Here is a 22,596-nt window from a genome sequence, read left to right on the forward strand (position 1 = left end):
CAGCTAGAAATGCTGCACAGGTGCAGAAAAATGGAGTGCACTATTCTGCAGAGGGGTAAGCATCTGATAATACTAAATAACTTAAGAAAGTGCCATTCGATGGATGTTGGCCATACACCCCGTAGACGGTACCGAACAACGTGGCAATCGGAGCAATTTCCAGGAACGTTAAGTTCTACTAAAAAGGAAGTAAAGCAGAACGGTCCAGTGAGATGTTGTAGTAGTAACCTGTAACTCTAGCAGTACAACTCAAGAATTTTGGCCGACCCACCTGGTAGAAGCTTTGCAATACGTTGAGGTGTACGGTGCTAAAGATGCCCTAACTAACTAGTGCACTCTGTGACGAAGAATGCACCAGACCAGATGTGGTGCTAAGTAAAAATTAACCTTGGAATGCTTAGTGCAAGTTTGAACCACGGGATTCGTATACATAATCGGTGTTTTATGGAAAATCAGCTTTAATAAGCCTTGGAGAATTGCAATAATGCCTCATATAGCTATGTGGGATAAGTTTTGAGCACGAGTCCAGGTGGTATCTATTCCTCGAAGGGTCAAGTCTGGATAACCCCTCGAATAAAACTTTGGCGAGATCTCACTGTTTCTAAACAGAGTTTTTGGTCTTAAGACAGGGTGCATGTCGTTGGGGATTCCAATTTAGATCTCGGAATAAAGCGCAATTGTGGCGCGCAGGGACAATATGGAATTGATATCCATTGCGGAATGCGGAAGACAGCCGAGCCGGAAAGAAGACGAAACTGAGCCCGATGACTCAGTGAAGACGATTCTGACTCGCGCTTCTTCATCAAGTTAGGGACTCGACTAGGCTATCAGACAATTGGCCTTCAATATCGTGGCATTATTGGTCCACCGGGCTTACGGTCCACTTAATTAAAAAGGCGGGATAGCGCCTTAAGACTGTTTAAGCATAGCGGTTGGCGCCGGTGGCTACAAATGAATCCACCCCTTGTTACCCTGCCCCGCTTTTTGTCTCTCGCTTCGTCTGAATCGTCCCAGTCAGCCAGCCTATGAGCAAAACTTCAGGCTTCTAGGCTTGAGTTCTATGCACCTATTGGCACTAACTATAAAATACTCCATGGGAATTGAGCAATACGAGGTCTGTCGGATTGTGCCGCGTCATACAGAAATATTCTCTGCATAGATGCTAGTTATAGCAATAGAAACTATGAAAAAGAAAAGGTCAAAATCACACGTGGGAATAGTCCAATCGAAAGTAATTATTGCAATCTAGGGACCTGTGGACTCACCGGGTAGTTACTACGTGGTTAACGATTTCGTGGTATGTTGTCATTTTTGTAGATACATTCAGATACATACATTTCAAGGAGAATACTGCCAATTACTCGAGAACAAAAGGAATCACGGTTTTTGATACTATACAGACTATATTAGATTTTATATACACATGGTAAGGGGCATAAGCAACGTAAAGAGATTCCGTATATGCCTCCACGCCAGTTTTCCTCTGCTCGGAAGATATTAATCGTCCTCATGCCATGAATGGAGGTGGGTGTCCACTGGTTTAGATACCCTGTCTACACTCACGTCTGTCGTGACATGAATACCCTCTTGGGTATGGGAAATTATACGTTCTTCGGATGTGTTCCTGCTGGCTTCGACATTGGTGCGGGTTATAGTGTTTAGTTTCGTGTTGTTTTGGGATTTTCCATGCCATGACCGGGGATCGTCGGTACGTCGACCTGATGCTCCGTAGAGCTCGTACTGAGGACCATAGCTGCGATCGCTGGAGAGTCCCAGAACATGTTTGAGAGAGGGGAAGCAGAAGGTAATCAGTGCCTTAAAAGAAGGAACACAGGCAATGAAGACTCCGACACCGATTTCCACGGATGACCAGTTGAGAGGATTAACCAGTTCCCCTGGTTATTGAAGGTTAGTACCTTATAGCAAGGCCATAGATGAGAAAACGTACATGTATGGTCGGTTGAGAAGTTGTTCAAATATGTTGCTCGAATGATACTTGTCACCACAATCCTGTCGCTCAGTCAGTACCAACCACTTTAACTGAGCACGAACTAGCAAAACACGTACAAAAGACCCAAGCCGAACATCAAAATCAAACCGAGACGCTTTCCTAGTGGCATCTTCAATCGGAGTAATTCGGGAAGTGGCAGGATGAAAATCGCTAAATCGGTCGCGAGTCGCACAGCGAAGGAAATGTAATAGAAGCTGAGAAGTTGAAGACATTTTCCAGACACTTTTCCACTTGCGTCCCACGCCTTTTGTACTGGTGAACACTGGAATATAACGACAAACGTCTCTTCAATCCATTCGGCAGTAACGAGTATAATCAGGATCCAACACAGAACTCTGATCGTTCGGCCGGGGAAGATTTTAAGGTAGAACAAGCCGAAAGAGACCTTGACGGCCCATAAAGCAATAAGATAGGTAATTTCGGTCACGAAGTCGAGCTGAATTATTAAAGTTCGAGTTAGACAAAATCTCCTGATGCAAAGACAGCTACATACCTTGAGAAACATGCTCATCTTATGTTCATTTTGCAAGATGGTCTGGATATGATGCCCGTAACCATAATTGGTCACTTCCATAATTGTCAGCACGAAATTCCATTACGGGATCCGGAATAGACGTGCACCTACTCAAAATGCAGACTAAGCACTCGACGAATGTGAAGATCTAGAGTAATATGATCAGTCAAAGTCGATGAGAATGGTAGTTCATAGCACTTAGCCGTACATATCCAATCAAACAGAAAGAATCATCCCAGCCGATGCCAGACAGAAACCGCGAGCGCACAAAAAGTCTCACGGCCATTGCTACACCACTGCAGGAAATTAGGATGGCATTGCACACGATAATTGATGCCACCTTGGACTGGGCCAAGTACTCCGGTGAAGTCACATCAACCATCTTGTCCTATCCCCTCCTCTCACGTCCCCTGGATTTGATGTGTGTATAGGCCAGGGTGGTGAAAGGAATGGGCTTCTCTTGAAGCAAATGAAGTGAAGACTGAGTTAACGGAGGGAGTAACTGTGGGTTTAAGTCTATCCATACACACAGGGAAATCTCCGAGCATCTGTGCAGTGTATGCAGATCGATCTCGATGCGCTGGAGCACCCCTTCTTTTACCAAAGAAGTTTAGCGGTAGGTCGAGACCAACTCGTGTCACCAGGTAACAAGTTGAGCAGGGGTCATGGTTGTAATATCATATGTAAATCAAATGTAATAACGTACAAGGTTGGATGTTCCAAAGTAATTCTCCCACTGATGCTTACGCTCTAGCCCGCCTACATTGCTTAGGGTCACGACTTGCAGATGCTAGGAGATCAATACCTCATTAGAAACATATAATACAGACCCATTGGAATTGTAGCATGGTCACGTCAAACTTGCCGGAGAGCATCTAGTCTCATTTGCTGGCTTATGGCTGAGGAGAATCCCAATCCAGGGTTCTCAATTCATGGATTAGAGGGTTGAAATTTTCGAAAAGTGTCTGATTACGTATCCCGCTTGAGGATTTCAGCTAAGTCCGTCATAATTAATGGCTTGAAATCCCAAGTTGACGAGAACGAAAAACGCTATCTGACAAGACTCCGTAACGGGAGTACGGCAGCCAACAGTCCGTAGTCTTGCACCGACCCATTTCCCACTTTAAGTTTTCCACATTGCACAATCCTAAGCGCATTCCAGTTAGGCCTTATTAGCCCCCAGCCTATAGGTAGCCTCCCTAATCTCCACGAAAATTTGAGTTTCTCACTAAATTCTTAGGCTTGTAAGAGGCTGCGCTTATTGAACCATGGCTACGTGGTCCACCAAAAAGGGAGCAGACCCGGAGTTTCTGCCCGAGGCAATCATTGTAGCCCTCTAAAAAGCCACTCCGAAACTGAGCCGCTGCTAAGCTTTGCCACTGAAGACTGCCAACAGCGCCAATATCATTACTCATTGATGTTTTATACATACTATTCATGCACCACGGCGTCGTTTATATATTCCGGGGATTTGGAATATGGTCACTGCTCAATATCAAATACAGTAGAGTCCAAAACATGAAGCTCGGTCCTAGGTCATTTCAGGCAGGAACTTGGTGTTAATCACAGAGATTAGTACTAAACCAGGACAGGCAACTTGTGTAAAACTCAATACTGTTCGTTGTGTAAAGTTTCATACTGAATTACGTACTCCGTATCTGTACGTACTAACAAAAAGAAAGAAGCCTTCGTACACGGACCGGATGTCGGGTGCAAACTTTGATCAAAAGTATGAATGAGTCTCCCACTGTGGAGAGATTTGTTGTTTATGAAGCGAGTCCTAGAGAATATGAATCCTCCATCTTTCTTGGAAGAAGAATCCGTCAGCACTACTATATACCGGTACTACCTAATTTAGGGCTGTACGATTCTTTCAATCCATTCTGGTATCAAGCCATCCCGATTTAGAAAACTATGCCTATGGCGCATACATACTGAAGCCTGAGTGGCTAGCCACTGGGTTGCGACTTACGGATTCCTTCGGTCTTCCCAGATTAGGAAAGGAAAAATAGCTCATCGCCCTAGTTTGAGCGGCACAGCATTCCACGTTGGAAAAATCCACTCTGATTATTGCTTCATTTTTCAATTGATGAACATATGAGCAGGGACTTATGTTATGACTTATTGATGGCTGGCCGGTGTCCACTTCTGGCCTACGCACGACCATATGGCATGATATCTGAAAATCGTATGTACAGAGTGCCCTAGAAGATAGAGTACTCTCTACGTAGTATATTGATTGCTGTGAAATCCTTACTGAAATAAATGACTGGTCACTGCTAGTAAAGTGGTAAACAATAGCATGATACCCGTCGCTTTACCTCCCCCAACCCTATTCGGACTGGGGAATAGGGTTGGGGGAGGTAAAGCGACGGGTATTAGCGACTCTTAGCGCCCATCTGTCCCCCAGTTATCCGTTGCCCCTTAAGGATTCATTTCTCCTAACGATTTTCACTGTTTCGCAGGAATTTAGCATCAGTTGATACTTTACAAATTTTGCAACTCTTCTGCATTCTTCCGGCTGGTCATTTCCCGAAACCATCGACTCGAAAAGTCGGAAAAGGTAGGCTTGCTCTTCAATAATTACATTACTGTGCGTCGTACTATTAGCAATAACGATCGTTCCTATACATCCATCCCACTCTAGACTTGTTAGCACGTTGACTTCTGTCTTACATCCCACCTAACCTCAATAACCCTCGGTTCCCGAATCCAGCAATCGGCTTCCAACTAACCAAATTTTTTGTTTCAGAACCGAGACGGACCTTCCAGCATGGCAGACACTGGCCAACACGCCGTAGTCTTTGGTTGTTCTGGTATCAACGGCTGGGCCCTTGTTAACCAGCTACTATCTGGATATCCATCTGCTGGAGCTTTCTCGAAAATCACAGCGATAGCAAATCGCCCCTTCACCGCCCACGAGGCCAGGTGGCCTGCTGATAATCGACTGCAGATCGTCTCTGGTATTGATCTTTTGGCGCGTGATGATGCTCAAATCTCAAAAGCTTTGGCCGACAAGGTCTCCTCCGTGGAGACCGTAAGTCATATTTATTATGCAGGTAAGGGCACCTTCACTTTTTAGTATTTCGTGTGCTGCCTTTTCCTGTATCAATTGACGCGCGAGCCAACGCTGATCATCTTTAGCATATCGCGCTAGCGACATTCCTGCGGAGGAATGTCGTACCAACAAGGAAATGCTTCGTGCCGCTGTGCAAAGCATTGAATGTCTTTCTTCTAAGCTCTCTTTTGTGACTTTAATAACCGGTACCAAGGTATCTTCAATGTATAGAGAATCATGAGTATCATGAGTACATTATTTATTAATCGCTTCTCTCTCGCAGGCTTATGGTGTTTACCTTCTGGATAAATTCCCCTATCGGGGCCAGATACCCCTGAGGGAGGATCTTCCTCGTGTACCTGTTGAGTACGCTAAAGATCTGTTCTACTATCATCAGGTAGACCTTCTTCATGAGATCTCAGAGGGCAAATCATGGTCATGGTGTGAAATTCGCCCAGACATCATTGTATGTTTCGCATCTGTCCCAGTGTCATGCAGAACCTTATACTGAAACTCACCATTTAGGTCGGTGTCGCGCCTTTTGGTAATGCTAATTGCATGGCTCAAACCATGGGCATCTACATTGGCGTGTATCGTGCCCTAGAAGGTGAGGGCGCCCGTGTCCCATTCCCCGGCAATGAGACTACTTGGCGTCTCACGAACACTGATTCAAACCAAGATATCATCGCTCGTTTTTGTATCTACGCATCATTCCAGCCACGTGAGAAAGTCCATACCCGTGCCTTCAACATTGCCGATGGCAAGACTCCCGTTTCCTGGTCACAACGCTGGCCCATTCTTGCCAAATATTTCGGACTCGAAGGTGTCGGTCCGGATAGTTCCAGCCTACACCCAACCGAATATATGGACTGTCATTGGAGCGAATTGCAGGCTCTGTGCCGCAAAAGGGGTCTGAAGGAGGACGTTATTTATAAAAGTATGCACAACACGGGTTCAAGGATGGGAAGTCTACGCTTGATGGATTTCGATCGTCCATTTGATCTGGGACGAGCCAGGGCTCTGGGATTCACAGAGGAGATGGATACGGCAACTTCCTGGTACACTGCTTTTGATAGGGTACGTAAGGCCAACATCATGTTGTAAATACCGCCGTCCTGCTGGTACTATCATGCAGTGTCTTCAATATATGACCGTCACGAGAACAATATAGATTGGTCATTAGGTGGGTATAGATATAGGATGAGCATAATTCATCTAATTCATCCATCTGAGACTCCCTTCTCAGACCAACGCTACCGCGTACCGATGCTTTTTGCTTTCAAATCAGACGTTCGGACAGTTGTATGGTCTACACTGTATTGTAGGAGTCATTTAACATGACATTAGTATAGAGATGTCCTCTACACTCCCCGCGATATTTTATGAGATATAGAACAATATGTCTCATATCCCCGGTCTATAAACGACATAGACATTCCATCTACGTTGCAGTATGTTAACACTGATAGATATAGCAATTGCATACAAAATATATGGACAGGTGGGTATTTATCATCGGTCCTGCAATCTCGGACAGCGATCCAATTCTGGAGTGGTCATATATGTCGGTATAGTCTTCAATAAATACAAAAAGTGTATTGTCTGCTAATGCAAGGAATTTATTTTAAGAATTGAACATTCCAAGGTTCCAAGGTTATACCTAGGTGTTGAAACCTTCGTCTAAATTCGATAGTTATTTATTACCTACGTACCTGGTTTTCTTCGACGTCGCTTGACTTTCCCGTTCTATTTAAGTGCTTACCTCCTCGCCGCTCTTACTCACTGAGTAGAACCGAGTACGTTCCTGACCGCGCTGATCAGATCAGTGAGCCTTATATAAGCTTGCGGATATGCTCAGTAGTGACTATCTAAACAGTCGAAGCATTACACCATTGCACCAGATTCTACTAAGAATAGAATGACAGCAATCGCTAAAGGATTACCTCTAGTGTGATGGTGCCAATCCTGTGTATTGGAAAACTAACTATCCTACATACAAGGGGTGCGTATCGACGAAAATATTGAACATGAGGAAAGGAAGGAAGAGCTCTGCTCCAGCTGCGTAGCCAGCCTTTGTGTGCGCTCTACGCGAGTCACTTTACCCTATCCATCTCCGATATCTGATGTCAAGATGATTTCCTAATACGGCACCGATAGTGTAACAACGTTACGAGGGATAGGTATAATTACATTCGAGAGGATTCACTGAAAGTAAAGCACACAAGGTAGGGTATGGAAAGTCAATTTACTGAAACCTATCTTCCCCTATCCTTGAGCATCTGCTATCTTTATAGACATATAACTTATACCAGATCTCCCTTCTCCGAATAGCTTCAACAGTCGAGGTAGAGCTGAAACCATCCTCGAACATATAAGCCTTCTCCTGTTGTAGCTGAAACCCAACTTGAGATGTCATGGGTGCATTTCTTAGAATAGTGAGACCCCAAAGCCTGCTGGTTGTTACAGATAGGGTTGTGCCCTATCTGCAAACCAGGAATAGAAGGCAACTCGGACTTAGCCGTCACATCTAGTCCTCAAAAGAAGAGGAACTGAATGTCCTACTAAATTGTGCCGATGCGTATTACAGGACTCCTTTAACGTAGGCTATTGAATTTAACTGATTTAAGTCATTCCATACCTTTCTGAAGTTTGGTGCGGACCCAAATCAATTGACATGTTTGAATCAAGGATACTCTAATCTCTTGCATGTAGCAGTGACTGGTCCAACCTCTCAGCTGTCACGAGAGATATACCGTCTAGTGACCAAAAGCCCACTTATAGTGAGAATGGATGCCACTGCACATTGCGGCATCATGGAGATTTGCGATCTTAAGGAACTTTTCAGCCACACTTGTTACGGGCTAGTCCCGCCTAATGCTCACTATAAGGGCATACTCGAACAGAAAACATAACATGAGGAAAGGAAGAGAAAGAAAACAACAAGTTCTTCACGCATGTACAATCTTATATAGGCAAGGGGAATCGGGAGCTTCTGACGGGCTTCTCTCTAGGAATAGCCTCATGTCCGGGTTGCTGAGATTGTTGGAGTTGCCGGAGATCGACAGAGAGCGCTATTGTCAATATCCGGCCGGATATTGGATGTCCACTCGTGACCTGGGAATAGCCTCATGTTCGGGGCTGTCGGGGATCGGCGAAAGGCGCTATTGTCAATATCCGTGAGGGCTTCGCCCGAACATGCTCATGAGGTCAGCTCATAACACACTTCATTAGATTGGGACCTTTTAACCCACACCGTGAAGTCTGTGGATGATTTAGCACCTTTCAAATATTGTATTGTCTAGGTATTTACAAGAGCCAGCAAATTAAATGCCCCCTTCCTGTTAACTATTTATATACTCCATCAATATATCAAGGACTTGCTGGCCAAAACTGTCATCTTTTCCGAATTTTCTAGGTATGTGACGCGGTTAGCAAATTTGATAAGGTCGTCTATGAGTAAACTTACATCTAATATGACTGAGTAAATACATATCTGGTAATCAGAGGAAATTATTACCGATGATACGGGGAATGTTGCAGACGCAGTCCAAGATAGCCTAGAGACCACAGGCCTTATTAATAGTTTGTTTCAACCTGATAACTTCGTCGCAATTTGCTTTTTTGTGTTCTATACTCTGTTTTTTATACAGTGTTTTGCAAAATTAGTTTCCCTCGTGAACTCAATTCTCTCTCTCTTTCAATCCCATACTTGAAACAAACTAGTTCGTATACGGTTAAGCGTTTATTTTTTCCTGTTCTAGAATGTTCGCTTGTAAATTTCACGTATCATCGTATCTGGGCAGATAGTCTGAAGTCTCCTATCTAATTGAGAGTGTGTGTGTGTGTATATTTAACGGCCGTGGTTCGTGACTCGCACGCTTCCCACCGATCCCTGCTGGGACATAGGCCGCTGAGGGGTAAGCCTCGGGTTTCGGGTCCTATCAGATTTATGTACAAATAAGAGACTCTTTGGCGTATTTCCATAGCTGCCGTGGTCTTACAGGAAGGTCCACTTTGAGTGGGTTTTAGGTATTTGCCAGCTGCAATGGTCCGCCTACACTCCATGACCTATTACTCCACCACTATTATAACTGAACAGTAAGTTTTGCAGAGAGGGAAAGAAAGAAGAGAAGAGAAAGAAAGAAAGAAGGAGGAGAAATATAAAGGAAGAGTAGGACTGTCTTAGCTAGGTGCTAAGGAGAGGTTGGCGAGGGCAGATATCCTCAAAGAAGTGGGTCTCTGCTAGCCATGTGGCTAGCTTTTGTGCTCCTTTAGCAGTGCCTAAGAGAAAAGAGATGACCTCAGAAGGGGGCCCAGGAGGCCGAGGGGCTCGTCTCTTAGCTATATGATAGAAGAAGAAGTGCAGAGGTGCTTTTCGTGCTCCGCATCGGTAGAGAAGATAAGCATTATCATGGTTGAAGCATTCATGGTAGTCTGCAAAGTCTCCGTGACCAGTACAGGCCGCAATAACATGGCCGAGGTCAAGTCGGTTGAGTTAAAGCTCCCCAGGGCGCTTAGGAGAAGTAGTTATTTCTAGATCTTGATAACTCTGTGGTGCCACCTTCTGCCATTATGACTAAGCAGCGGATAGGGATTGAGTCTTGGCGTGTCTCTTTAGCGAGGCGTATGAGGATTTCTGAGGAGCAGGAGGGGTTGAGGCAGCTCCCTCTTTGGCAGCGAGATCAGCCGCTTCGTTCTCAGGGATTTTAGCGTGTCCAGGGACCCATCAGATTTGGATTGATCCACTTTTGGTGTGTGGAAGCCTTTCGCGTAGTAACCAGGCGGCTGCAAGGGTGTGGAAGGATTCAAAGACCTCTTGGGAGGATCCTGTAGAGGGGGATAGGAGGCGCATGGCAACTTCCAGGTTGTCAAGGCAGATCCATAGGTTAGTAGCAAATTGAGCTGTTGGATATGTTATTGCTGCTTGAGCACCAGCTAGGGCAGCTTCTGCTTCTGTGTCAAAGACCTCTTTCCCATGTCCATATGAGAGTGAGGAGCAGAGGAACTAATGGTGTGCTTAAAATCCAATATAGCCACCCCCTACACGTCCGTCTATCAGCCTAGATCCATCTGAAAAGATTACAATATCCGAGCTAGAGATGGTGCGTTGAAAAGCCATGAAATCAGCCGCTGCCTGTTCCTTAGTGCGTCCTATAGGAGCTCCTATTCGGGCTAGGGCACTCTTACGTGACTCACGAGGGTACCAGGGAGCATGTTGTAGAGGGTTTATTTGTTCAGAGTTAGGGAGCGCCAGCACTCGGCGGGCAAATCGACTGGTTTGTCGGCCGTCTCTAGCTATCTGTTCTGCGCGTCTTCAGAGTGAGTGGTATGGATCAAGACGCCATAGGCGGACAGATGTTTGGAGGGCTATTTGATCTAGTTCAATTTCTAGCGGAGAGAATCCAGACTCTCGGTATAGAACAGATATTGGGGTTGTGCGGAAAACTGGAAGGACTACTCTTGCGCCTGCTAGTATTACTTTGGTTAGTTTCTCAAGATGTTCTCTAACTCGATTTGAGATTTAGAAAGATCCAGGGCGAGTACGTCCTGGCCACCAGGTTTCTACGCTATAGTATACTTTATAGAGTACACAGGCTAATACAGCCTGCTATAGTAAATGAGGTTTGACTCCACAGATAGTATTCCCTAGAGAGCGAAGGGCATTAGCCACAGTGAGAGCTTTAGATGCTGTTTTACCAACATGCCATTTAAATGTTAGCTTTTTGTTAAAGAGGATTCCTAGCCAGCGTAGATATAGCTGTTTAGTATTTTCTGAGATTATGATAGATCCAGCTTTTACTAAAGGTGTGCAGGTTGGGTCCTGGTCTGCTTTATGTCAGGAGAAGTGAAGAAGCTCATATTTATCTAGTGCAAATATAATGCCCTCTGTAGCGCCCCAGTTTAGAGCTTCTTATAGTGAGTCTGATAATGCTTCGCAGTTAGTAGCAAGAGATGTTGAGATTGCCAGGTTAGCTGCGTCGTCTGCGTAACCAAATCTGTTTCTTGGGTTTCCTAGACAGAATAGGGGCGCTATGTAGAGCATGAAAAGAATGCCAGATACTGGGGATCCTTGTGGGAGACCGCAGGCAATGTCTATTGAGGGGCCAATCTCTCCATCAAGTCAGATCTGGACTGATCGCCCAGTAGCAAAGGAGGCAATCCAGAGAACAAGATTGGTAGGCCAGCCCTGCTCGCGTAGTCTGTGGATCAGTCTGCTAGGAAGCACAGAATCAAAGACGCCTTTGACATCTAGGGTAAGGAGTGAGGCAGTCATGCCTTGATTTAGCGCTTGTTCGACATCATGTGTTAGGCATGTGGTTAGGTCAGTTGCAGATCTTAGTGGGAGAGCCCTAAATTGTTGCCTTACTAATACTTTGTAGTATATAGAGATCCATGCCATATTCCGTGCCACCAAGCGCTCCAGTCCTTTGCCAAGTACTAATAGGAGAGCGATTGGTCTGTATAATCTAGGTGAAGACCAATTAGTCTTTTTTGGTTTCTGGATAATTGCTAAGATTGCATGTCGAAAGCATTTTGGATGATAACCAATCTTTAGGCACTCTTGATATAACATTAGTACCTTGTCCTTGATCAGAGGCCATGCCACTTTGAGTATGCAGGTTGGGATTTCGTCTGAGCCAGGGGCTGTGTTTCCTGCCTGAAGTACTGACTCCTCCACCTGTGCCATTGTTATATCTGGGAAATAGAGACTAGTGGTGGGGACTGCTGGGGAGTCCAGCAGTATGTCTCCTGCCTCAGCCAAGTTTTGGAGAAGATTATGGACTAGTACATCTTGTTTCTCATGTATAGTAACTGCTGGGAAGCTGTTGGGTCTCAGTGGATCCTTCAGTGGAGGGCTTCGGAAGATGCCTGTGGACTTATGCCATTTGCTCATATCGAAGACATCCTTCATTTATATTACTGTAGAGAGCTTATCTCACCAAAATTGTCATTGAGACCATCTAGTTATCCTGCAGAAGTCTGTCTTTGAGCAGAGGCCTAAGCAGTAATTGTATAAAGCTTTCTTGCAGTCTTTGTTTCACCATGGTTATCCTATGCCTTATGTCATGGTCCTCTTAGCAGAGCCTCTATATGCTTCTTGAATTGTAGATGTCAGTTTTTCAGCAAGGGCATCAAGATCTTCTTCTGTTGCGGCTGAGCTCTCAGAGCCAGCAAGATTAGAGGTGAGGAGTGAGAGGAAGGAGGTGTGGTCTAGTGTGTCAAATCTCAGTTTCTGAGCTATTTCCTTGTATCTCTGATCCCATGGTACAGTGGTGATTAGTGGTTGATAATCTGAGGTTGCATCTAAGTGGCTCGCTATGCTAGTTTTAGCTCCCGCGAGTGCCAGAGGGCTTGAGACGAAACTAAGATCTAACACGTTGCCCCTTTCATGTGTGGGACAGTCTATGTCAGAGATGAGTACTAGACCCTGGAGGTCCAGCCAGTTAATGAACGGCTCTACAGAAGGTGTGGGGCTGCGATGTAGCGAGGGCTGCCACCTATTATATAGTAGGTTGAGATCGCCTGTGAGTATCGTTGCTTAAGAGAAATATGCCTCTGGCAGGGTTGCAAGAGCTTTCGCGGCTTCGCCTGCTCTGATGGAGCCTGCTGGGGCATTATAGATGTTAACTATCAGAGCAGACTTTCCTGTGGGCGAAAAAATCTGTAGGAATAGGAGATCCGAGGCCTCTTTGGTGTCAGTTGTGAAGGGGCGTAGCTAGGAGGTCCGAATGCCCTTCTTCTTTCAAACATAGATGAGAACTCGTGGTTGGCCACTTATCGCCCAACTATCAGTTGGGGAGAAGCATTCATATAATGGGTGTTTTTTTATGATCTGTCGGCTAAGATCTTTGAATATATATGGTTCTTGGATTAGGATAATATCAATGTCGCTTATATATGCCAATGTGAGAGCTATTTTATGTGTATCTGGCGCGTGCCCTACATTTAACTGTAGGATTTTAAGAGGCGCCTTTTGAGTTGGATAGTGATAGATCATAGTTCCCGTTCGAGAAGAGAGGCGAACTAATTTTGTGATTGAGGGGTAGTAAAGCGGACTACGCGAGCTATAATTGGGGGATCTTCTGTTAGGGCGCGAGGTGGAGGGGTTACTGAACGGAAAGGAGAGATAATCTCATGGGTTGGAGGCTAAGTTAGCATCTCGTCTAGTGCTATAGGTGTTTCTTGTGTGCCAATGGAGAGCTGAGTGCTACATCCTCCTTCAGTTCGAGCTTTTGCAAGGTTAATAGCATAGGATTTCCGGATCTCTACTTGTTGAGCTTTAGTATGTTTAGAGTTGCCTTTAGGGCGCAGGAGGCATTCTGGGAAATCAGCAGGATATAGTCCATGGCAGTGTATACATCTAGGAGGGCACTGATGAGGCTCCAGGGCTGTGCAGTGGTTAACATGTCCCTATTTAGTATGCTCTGAGGAGCCGCAGAGCCGGCATTGAGAGGGGCGGGCACAGGATTGTGCATTATACCATTTCCAGCATTGTGTGCATTAGATAACTGTTGTTCTCTTAGAGAGGTAACGAGCATTGGTAATAGTGCTAAAAAGGCATAGCTGGATAGGCAGTAGTAATTTTGTGCCTTCTGGGAAGTTGACAAACCAGCTTAAGGAAAGAGTATCAGGGTTGGCGGCACTTATAGCGGTCTCGCTGATAGATATAGGCTTGAGTCTTGTAGTTTCACTGATTTCTGAGGATAGTAGTGTAGGATTAACAGGGATTAGAGAGTATTGACCGTCCAAGATTTGGCCAACTTTCCTTGGCATATTGATGACTTGGTACGAGACCCATCAGGAGCTGCGTTCTATCTGGCAGTTTACAAAGAATGCAGAGATAATCTCTTTTTAGACCTCAAGGGTTAGGAGGGCTTCTGGGGATGAGGGACATAGTGCAAAACCAGTCTTTATGACTTGAACTTCTTTTAGTGCTAAACTGTTTGAGTTTAGTTGAGACCGTAGGCTAGAGTAGATAGCGTAGGCTTCCATTTTTCTAGCTGCATGGTCAGCTGGGAGGCGTACGAAGAGCCGGTTGTCAGGAAGGGGTTGTTTCACCAGAGGTATAGGCTTTTTAACATAGGCTTTGGAGTGAGTAGTAGGAGTTGATTTGACCAGGGCATATTGGGTAATAGTCGCATAAGTCGACTGTTCAAGACCTGAGAGGGGACGTGAGGGAGGGGGTGAAGGGGGTAAGGAATTTGGAGTAGGGGAAGGGGAAGGGGACAGGGCAGGTAGAATGGAGGTCGTCGAGATACCGCTGATATAGGTGCTAAAATGTCGTTGGGCTACTGAGGCGAGGTCATCGCTTAGAGCGGTGAGGGCTCTCAGTAGGTGAGGGGCCAGGCCGGTGGTTTGGCTGCGGTGTTTATCGAGGAATGCAGCTATAGGGCTGAAGATCTTCTGTCCTTCAGAAGCTCTTGTCGTGGCTGCGGACGTGGATTCCAGTAGGGCTGTCTGTAGAGGGCCATCTGTACCAGGGCCTTTACGCGCCATAGTGTTGCCGGACGCGTTGAGACGCGTCAAAGGCCGCACTTCTGGTGGCTAGGTGGTAGAGAGGGGTGAGGAGTTTGGGCCTCTGACTGTTTGATATAAACAATTGTAGGGAATTCGTCTATCTGTGGGGTGCTTGTGACGGTCCTCCTATCTAATTGAGTGCATGAGATGTGACGGCCATGCAGACAGGAGTCACGTGGCGAGCAGGGTTGACTGAAGACGAGGCTGAATTGCTGTATCATCTTCCTGTCCTGTGCCTCTACTTTTATGATCGTGTTCTTTGGATAAGCTGACTTGCAGACGGCTGGGCTATTAGGCTCTAAACGATCACAACTCGACCACTTCAATCTGAGTTAACCGAAAGCCATCCATAATCGGCCAAAATTCAACATCTGAAAATCGATTCCGCCTGCGGGTAGCGAACATCCTCGATTGCTAAGGATGTCTAACCCAGACGACTACACAGTGGGATGGATCTGCGCATTAAGCACAGAATACGTTGCCGCACAAGAATTCCTCGATGACGAGCATGAACCACCGGAGTTTGTCTCGCCTAATGACACCAACGACTACACATTGGGCAGGCTTGGAAAACATAACGTCGTCATAGCCGTGTTACCTGACGGTGAATATGGAACAGCTTCAGCTGCTAGTGTAGCCACAAATATGCTTCACAGTTTCCCAAATGTCAGGATCAGCTTGATGGTGGGTATTGGTGGTGGGGCACCAAGTAGAAAGCATGATATCCGTCTTGGCGATATTGTGGTTAGCGCGCCTTGTGACGGTGAGGGCGGTGTTTTTCAGTACGACTTTGGCAAAACAATACAGGAGCTGGCCTTCCGACATACACGATTCCTGAATCAACCTCCCACGATACTACGCACCGCAGTCACGGGGATCCAGGCCCAGCACAAGAGGAAAGGGCATCAGCTCGAAGAGGCTATTAGACTTGTTCTCGAGAAGAATCCAAGGTTACGTCAAGAATATGCACGGCCGCAGCCAAGTACTGACAGGCTTTTTCATCCTCATGTCATCCACGATTCAAGAGGTTGTGTAGCGTTCTGTGCGAAAGACCCATCGCATTTGGTAGAACGACAAAGGCGAGCGACATATGAGGATGACCCAGCCATTCACTATGGCCTGATTGCATCTGGAAATCAGTTGATAAAAGATGCTGTGATCCGTGACCGACTTGCAGCAGAGAAGGATGTTCTATGTTTTGAGATGGAAGTAGCAGGCTTGATGAATCATTTTCCATGTCTGGTCATACGGGGCATCTGTGACTACTCTGATTCTCACAAGAACAAAGAGTGGCAAGGGTATGCTGCAATGGCTGCGGCTGCTTATGCAAAGGAGCTCCTCTCTCGCATTCCACCAAATAAGGTTGAGGCAGAGAAGAAGATTATTGATTTACTTTTTTCTGGTTAGTCCACCCCGATTCCAGCATAGTTCTCCTATTAAAAATTGAATAGTCACGAAGAACATAGAGGAAGTACATGAAACTGCTCAAAAGACAAATGCTGCAATAGAAATCCTAGATAGTGACCGACGGCGCGAAAAAGTCATTGCAAAGCTACCATATGCAAAAGGCTCCACATTTGACTCACTTAATGGGACTCTTGATCCGAGATGCCATCCAGAAACAAGAATAGATCTGCGTCGCCAAATCAGAGAATGGGCAGCAGACAGCCAAGGAAAGCTGATGTTCTGGCTACAGGGGATGGCTGGTACGGGAAAATCAACAATTTCTCGAATGGTAGCCGATGCCTTTGACAGGGAAGGAAAACTAGGGGCTAGCTTCTTCTTTAAGCGAGGCGAGGCGGATCGTAGTGGTGTGGCTATGTTTTTCACCACAATTTGTGCCCAACTCTTGGTCAAAATTCCGTCACTGATCGCTCACGTTGAAATGGCAACTGATACCGATCCCAACATATGTGATAAGTCCATGGGAGAGCAATTTGAGAAGCTCATCTGTCAGCCTCTGTCACAGATTCGGCATCACCTCCCCGAAGCTTCCAAGCTCATTATGGTAATTGATGCCTTAGATGAATGTGCACAGGATGGAGACACTCTCCTTCGCCTTCTATCGCAAACGAGGAATAAATGGTCACCGAGCTTACAGGTATTGATCACGAGCAGACCGGAGCAGCAAATTCGATCTGGATTTAAGGATGTCCCGGTAGATGTACTCGATTATACGGAGCTCCATGGGATACCGCAGCCTATTATCAAGCAAGACATGACCACTTTCCTGGAATACAGGTTTGCGCAAATCCGGGAGAAATATGCGAAAGATGGCCGGTCACTTCCGTTTGATTGGCCTGGCGTAGAGGCGATGTCAGCCATGGTTGAAATGGCTGTTCCGCTTTTTATTTTTGCTGCTACCCTTTGCCGATTTGTTGAAGATGAAGTGTATTCAAACCCCATAGACCAGCTGAAAAAGGTTCTCAATTATCGAAATATGAAAAGTGACTCTGAAATGGATAAGCTGGATGCCACTTACTCTCCAATCCTGAAGCAGCTGATCAATGGACGTCCAGAAAAGGCGCAGAAATCACTGGTGGAGAGATTCCGAATCATAGTAGGCACAATTGTTCACCTAGCTGAGCCGCTTTCGCGGTCATCTCTGGCCTCTTTGCTTCATATAGACATCCAAGAGATCGAGGGCCAGGTCTCGTCTCTTCACTCTGTCCTGAATGTGCCGTATTCTGCCGACTCTCCTATAAGGATGCTGCATACCTCATTCCGTGATTTTCTTGTTCACCCCGAAACACGCAAGACAAATCCATTCTGGATGGATGAAAGAAAGACACACAGTGAAATTCTTGCGAAATGTCTTCATCTTATGACTCAATCAGGGTGCCTTAAAAGCAACATTTGCAATTTAGAGAACCACGGAGTGCTACGGACTGAGATCGACAGCAACAGTATAGCCAACTGCTTAGCCCCTGATGTGCAATATGCTTGCCGTTTTTGGGTATATCATCTGAACGAAAGTAAGACGTGCATCAGTGACAATGACCCAGTTCATATATTTTTACAAGACCACTTTTTACATTGGCTGGAGTCTTTAAGCCTCTTGGGAAGAATCACAGAAAGCATTCACCTGATTTATATACTACGAATCCTTGCCGTATGTATTTCTATATTTAGTATCAAGCTGTTCTTCATTTTTAACTTTTCATTCAGATCGATAAGGATATGGAAATATCCAGATTTCTTGATGATGCAATGCGGTTTATTCGAAAATACAGCTCGATCATTGACCGTGCCCCTCTTCAGCTTTATGCATCTACTCTTATTTTTAGCCCTATGACAAGTATAATTAGGAATTTCTATATCAATGAAATTCCTTCTTGGATTCAGAAGCTGCCACAAGTCGAATCAGCTTGGAGTGCAGTGTTGCAGACCCTCGAAGGTCACACTGGTCCGGTTGTCGCAGTGGCATTCTCTCCGGATGGCAACCTGGTGGCCTCTGGCTCCCATGATGGGACAATCAAGTTGTGGAATCCAGTTACTAGCAGCTTGCTGAGGACCCTTATAGGTCATACTGGCTGGATTAATGCAGTGGTATTCTCTCTAAACAGCAAACTGATAGCCTCTGGCTCCCGTGATAAAACAGTTAAGTTGTGGGACCCAGCTACTGGCAGCCTGCAGCAGACTCTCAAAGGCCATAGTAGTTGGATTAATGCAGTGGCATTCTCTTCAGATAGCAAACTGGTGGTCTCCAGCTCCAGCGATAAAACAGTCAAGTTGTGGGATCCAGCTACTGGCCACCTGCAGCGAACCCTTGATAACCATAATAATTGGGGTATTGCAGTGGCATTCTCTCCGGATAGCAAGCTGTTGGCTTCTGGCTCCAATGATCAAACAGTCAAGTTGTGGGACCCAGCTACTGGCAGCCTGCAGCAGACGCTTGATGGTCACACTGGTTGGGTTGTGACAGTGGCATTCTCTCCATGTGGCAAACTGGTGGCCTCTGGCTCCCATGACGGTACAGTCAGGTTGTGGAATCCAGCTACTGGCAGCCTGCAGCAGACCCTCAAAGGCCATACTGGTTGGGTTAATGCGGTTACATTCTCTCCAGACGGGAAACTAGTAGCCTCTGGCTCCCACGATTTGACAGTCAAGTTGTGGGATTCAGCTACTGGCAGCCTGCTGCAGACCCTTGATGGCCACACTGGTTGGGTTGCCGCAGTAGTATTCTCTCCTAACAGCAAAATAATAGCCTCTAGCTCCCATGATTGGACAATTAAGCTGTGGGATCTAGCTACTAGCAGCTTACAACAAACCTCTAGCAGCCACTCTAGTTCAGTTGTTGCAATGGCATTATCTCCAGATGGTCAGCTGCTGGCGTCTGGCTCCCACGATAAGACAATCAAGTTGTGGGATCTAGCTACTGGCAGCCTGCAGCAGACCCTCAAAGGCCATACTGGTTGGGTTAATGCGGTTACATTCTCTCCAGACGGGAAACTAGTAGCCTCTGGCTCCCACGATTTGACAGTCAAGTTGTGGGATTCAGCTACTGGCAGCCTGCTGCAGACCCTTGATGGTCACACTGGTTGGGTTGCCGCAGTATTATTCTCCCCTAACGGCAGATTGACTTTTTCTCCGGGCGGCAAACTGATGGCTTCCGGCTCCCCCGATGAGACAGTCGAGCTGTGGGATGCAACTACCGGCAGCCTGCAGCAGACCATCAAAACTGGCTCGACTGACACTGTGGAGTTCTCTCCGGGCGACAACTCCCTTGAGACTGATCAAAGACGGTTCAATATTGAATCTCTTCGTGTTCTTAGTACCTCTCCAACGGCAGGTGGTCTCTGCAACAATATACTAGTAAAAAATGAGTGGGCGGCTCGAGATGATACTAATGTCATTTGGTTGCCTGTTGAATATCGAGCAACATGTTCCACCGTCTATGAGAGCACGCTCGTGTTGGGACATGCTTCAGGTCGAGTTACTTTTCTGAAATTGATCTAAAGCCTGTTTTACTGCAACTACTCTAATACTTTCATATATCTATGTAAAAGAAAGATATAGGAAGACTTAACATATACACTATGGGCAAGTGTTCACCGTTACTGCAATGTCATTTGTTAGCGTGAAATATTCTTTTGCGCTATTGGAATGTTCTAGATAGTCATACAAGTATGATACATAAATATTATTAACATTACTGTTTAACACCCTGCCGCCAAGTAGAGTTAGTATCGAGCTTAACTTGATATGGATTAGTTCGTTTCAATCCTGTTCAAGTACGTATTCGAAAGCAATTCGAAAGTGTTTGTGAGGGAAACTGATTTTGCAAGAGACTGTATGCAGGACATGATAGTAACGCAAGCATGAGAGCATGAACAGGCCGAGGAAAGTTCGACCTCAATCAAGAGACCAAACATCAACAAATTTTAAAGAGCACGATACCCCCACATTGTGCATTAGGTCTGTGAAAATCTGAGGATTTGATTCTACTGGAATGAAATGCTTATCAACTTATACACGCTCTGGTCAAGACTGCAGTACACAATCAGAGAAATGGAAAACAAGTGTGAAACTCCTGTTAGGTGTATGGGGAGATCGGATTAGAGCCGTACAAGTGATCTCGCTTTATAACCCTGCTATTGCTCACCTCTGTTTTCCTTTCTGTGATTTTGTACCTTGCTGAATAGCACCTAGATTAGGCCTATCAATGGATTGTTTTGAGATCTACCTTGACACTGTCACATGAGGGAGGAAATGCAAGAAAGAGAGCATTGTTTAGCAGAGGCGGGTTTCAAAAGAACTAGTCCACACAACGACTTCTCTATTTAATGAAACTTTCATGATTGACTGCCTTTCATGATTGTATCCAGCCTTATACTGCAATAATCTCATACTGCATCTATCAAAAGTGTCAAAGAATCTCTTTGTGCAATATCACAGCATTCAAAAGAGTCTCACATCACCAGAAGATGAAACTGGAAGAATATCCTTACCTTAGCAATTATCAAAGCTATATAAATAAAGAATTATACATCTTCTTACCCTGTCAACAGAGAAAGCCAATCCCACTGGTATATATAAATTCATAGACTTCCCCAAGCCTAAACACCTAAAGTTTCATTTCTCAACCATTCTTCAATGAGACTGAGATCCAGAGACATTTCTGAGAGACCCTGTCAATCCCTTGAAAGCCAAAAAAAAAAGGACGAAGAATCGAAACCAAGAGTCACCGACTTTTAAAGAATAATTCGGGGTGCAAGTCAAGCCGTCGCGGTGAATGAAGATGGGCCACCTCAAAAGAGGAGGAAAGTTAGTGTTGGAGAAGTAAGTATCTCAAACCCCGTTACTCATTTTTCTCGGAAAGGTTCTAAAAACGTATAAGGGCAACGAGGAATGGTCAGCAACTTTCTACAAAACCATGCCAATCTCCCCACCCCGTCAGCCTCTATCAGACCCAACAAACTACGAGCTCGAAAACTTTCTCAAAACTTTTTTCCCAGTAGACGAAATAATGATGGATCTAGAATCGAGACGAATTGGAAATCGTGAAGGGCATAATCTTATTGAACTTCTACATGACATGCATGAAGAACTGAGAGGATTCAAGGAGCAACTGAAGAATTCCGAAGAAGAACAAAAGAAACAACAAGAAAAATATCGAGGAGCACCAGGAACGGATCGAGGAGCAACAGGAAATGATCAAGGAGCAACGAGAAAGGAGTGAAGAGAGCGAGTACTTGCTACTGGCGGCTTATGCAAATGAGCTGGAATGGACAGCTGGAAAGAGTGGTGCGGAGTCCCGTTATACAAGAAATGTCATCATCCATGGTGGAGACATCAAATATGCTATCAGAGCGATTGAGTTTCTTGAAGAGCTTGGTGAGACTACCCGAGTGCAAAATGCATCTGAAGGATTCGATATAACCTACGGGATCTCTATAGGCGAGCTACAACCTATAATTGCAACCGTCCCGGAAGAGATAGTGGACGTCCTGAATAAAAGAGGAATACTACAAAAGCCTCGGATGTGGGAAGACAAATTCCCTAAAGAGAGAACGAAATGGATTAAAGACTGTGATCAAGTGATCAAAGCTTGGTTGCATACTGGAGAGGAATCATATCGCGAGGACGAAGTCAAGGAAAAACGTTTCAGGCTGAGTCAATGGATGGCTGATCGAGTTGAGGACATCAAAAGGCGCAGCTAGTCAGCTGCTATTTGCTTGAGAGGTGTTCTACTGTGCTTTATTTTTGTTTTGTCTTCTGTTATTCGATATTCTTCTGTTTTTATTATTTTTCAATGATGTAAGATTCTCTTCCCAAGACCTCAAGTTAACCTTGCGGTCTGCCTCAAATCTCATCACGTAATCAATGTCGAACTCCTTTTGTTCCAATAATTTTTGAATAGAGAGCCATGATAATAGTTTATGGGTAGCTGTAAAATGCTCCAATGGAATTGACAAGTCTTTGTCACTTTTAGTTTTTGTCGCCGCTCTATCGACAGCTGGGTTTATTCTATGTCTCCGGTAAGTATCTGTT

At 45.3% G+C, this 22,596-nt stretch overlaps 7 protein-coding genes across 7 annotated transcripts, besides 2 other annotated features; 3 read left to right on the plus strand and 4 right to left on the minus strand.

Annotated features, from left to right (window-relative positions):
* Positions 1-1,497: 1,497 nt before the first annotated feature.
* Positions 1,498-2,907, minus strand: TSTA_081380 (integral membrane protein, putative; the record flags this gene model as incomplete). The annotated part of the gene is made up of 6 exons (XM_002477823.1): positions 1,498-1,895; positions 1,949-2,010; positions 2,068-2,447; positions 2,505-2,578; positions 2,637-2,673; positions 2,734-2,907. The coding sequence occupies 6 exons, from the start codon at positions 2,905-2,907 to the stop codon at positions 1,498-1,500; spliced, it is 1,125 nt and encodes a 374-aa protein (XP_002477868.1).
* A 2,391-nt stretch (positions 2,908-5,298) lies between these two features.
* Positions 5,299-6,687, plus strand: TSTA_081390 (uncharacterized protein; the record flags this gene model as incomplete). The annotated part of the gene is made up of 4 exons (XM_002477824.1): positions 5,299-5,584; positions 5,670-5,797; positions 5,867-6,049; positions 6,109-6,687. 4 exons carry the CDS (start codon positions 5,299-5,301, stop codon positions 6,685-6,687), a joined length of 1,176 nt encoding a protein of 391 aa, XP_002477869.1.
* Positions 6,688-9,694: 3,007 nt separating this feature from the next.
* Positions 9,695-9,735: a microsatellite.
* A 277-nt stretch (positions 9,736-10,012) lies between these two features.
* Positions 10,013-13,465: a mobile genetic element.
* On the minus strand, positions 11,934-12,496 carry TSTA_081400 (uncharacterized protein; the record flags this gene model as incomplete). The annotated part of the gene is made up of 2 exons (XM_002477825.1): positions 11,934-12,041; positions 12,164-12,496. The coding sequence occupies 2 exons, from the start codon at positions 12,494-12,496 to the stop codon at positions 11,934-11,936; spliced, it is 441 nt and encodes a 146-aa protein (XP_002477870.1).
* Positions 13,466-13,850: 385 nt separating the features above from the next.
* On the minus strand, positions 13,851-14,358 carry TSTA_081410 (uncharacterized protein; the record flags this gene model as incomplete). The annotated part of the gene is made up of 2 exons (XM_002477826.1): positions 13,851-14,148; positions 14,195-14,358. 2 exons carry the CDS (start codon positions 14,356-14,358, stop codon positions 13,851-13,853), a joined length of 462 nt encoding a protein of 153 aa, XP_002477871.1.
* A 78-nt stretch (positions 14,359-14,436) lies between these two features.
* On the minus strand, positions 14,437-15,081 carry TSTA_081420 (uncharacterized protein; the record flags this gene model as incomplete). Its single annotated transcript, XM_002477827.1, has 2 exons — positions 14,437-14,744; positions 14,844-15,081. The coding sequence occupies 2 exons, from the start codon at positions 15,079-15,081 to the stop codon at positions 14,437-14,439; spliced, it is 546 nt and encodes a 181-aa protein (XP_002477872.1).
* A 441-nt stretch (positions 15,082-15,522) lies between these two features.
* TSTA_081430 (G-protein beta WD-40 repeats containing protein, putative) lies at positions 15,523-20,064 on the plus strand (the record flags this gene model as incomplete). The annotated part of the gene is made up of 3 exons (XM_002477828.1): positions 15,523-16,504; positions 16,569-18,214; positions 18,271-20,064. The coding sequence occupies 3 exons, from the start codon at positions 15,523-15,525 to the stop codon at positions 20,059-20,061; spliced, it is 4,419 nt and encodes a 1,472-aa protein (XP_002477873.1). The 3' UTR covers positions 20,062-20,064.
* Positions 20,065-21,755: 1,691 nt separating this feature from the next.
* On the plus strand, positions 21,756-22,265 carry TSTA_081440 (uncharacterized protein; the record flags this gene model as incomplete). Its single annotated transcript, XM_002477829.1, has 2 exons — positions 21,756-21,939; positions 22,003-22,265. The coding sequence occupies 2 exons, from the start codon at positions 21,756-21,758 to the stop codon at positions 22,263-22,265; spliced, it is 447 nt and encodes a 148-aa protein (XP_002477874.1).
* Between the last annotated feature and the right edge of the window lie 331 nt (positions 22,266-22,596).

This window comes from Talaromyces stipitatus, genomic scaffold, assembly GCF_000003125.1.
Source record: "Talaromyces stipitatus ATCC 10500 scf_1105507295527 genomic scaffold, whole genome shotgun sequence".
In the NCBI taxonomy this organism is placed as follows: Eukaryota; Fungi; Ascomycota; class Eurotiomycetes; order Eurotiales; family Trichocomaceae; genus Talaromyces; species Talaromyces stipitatus.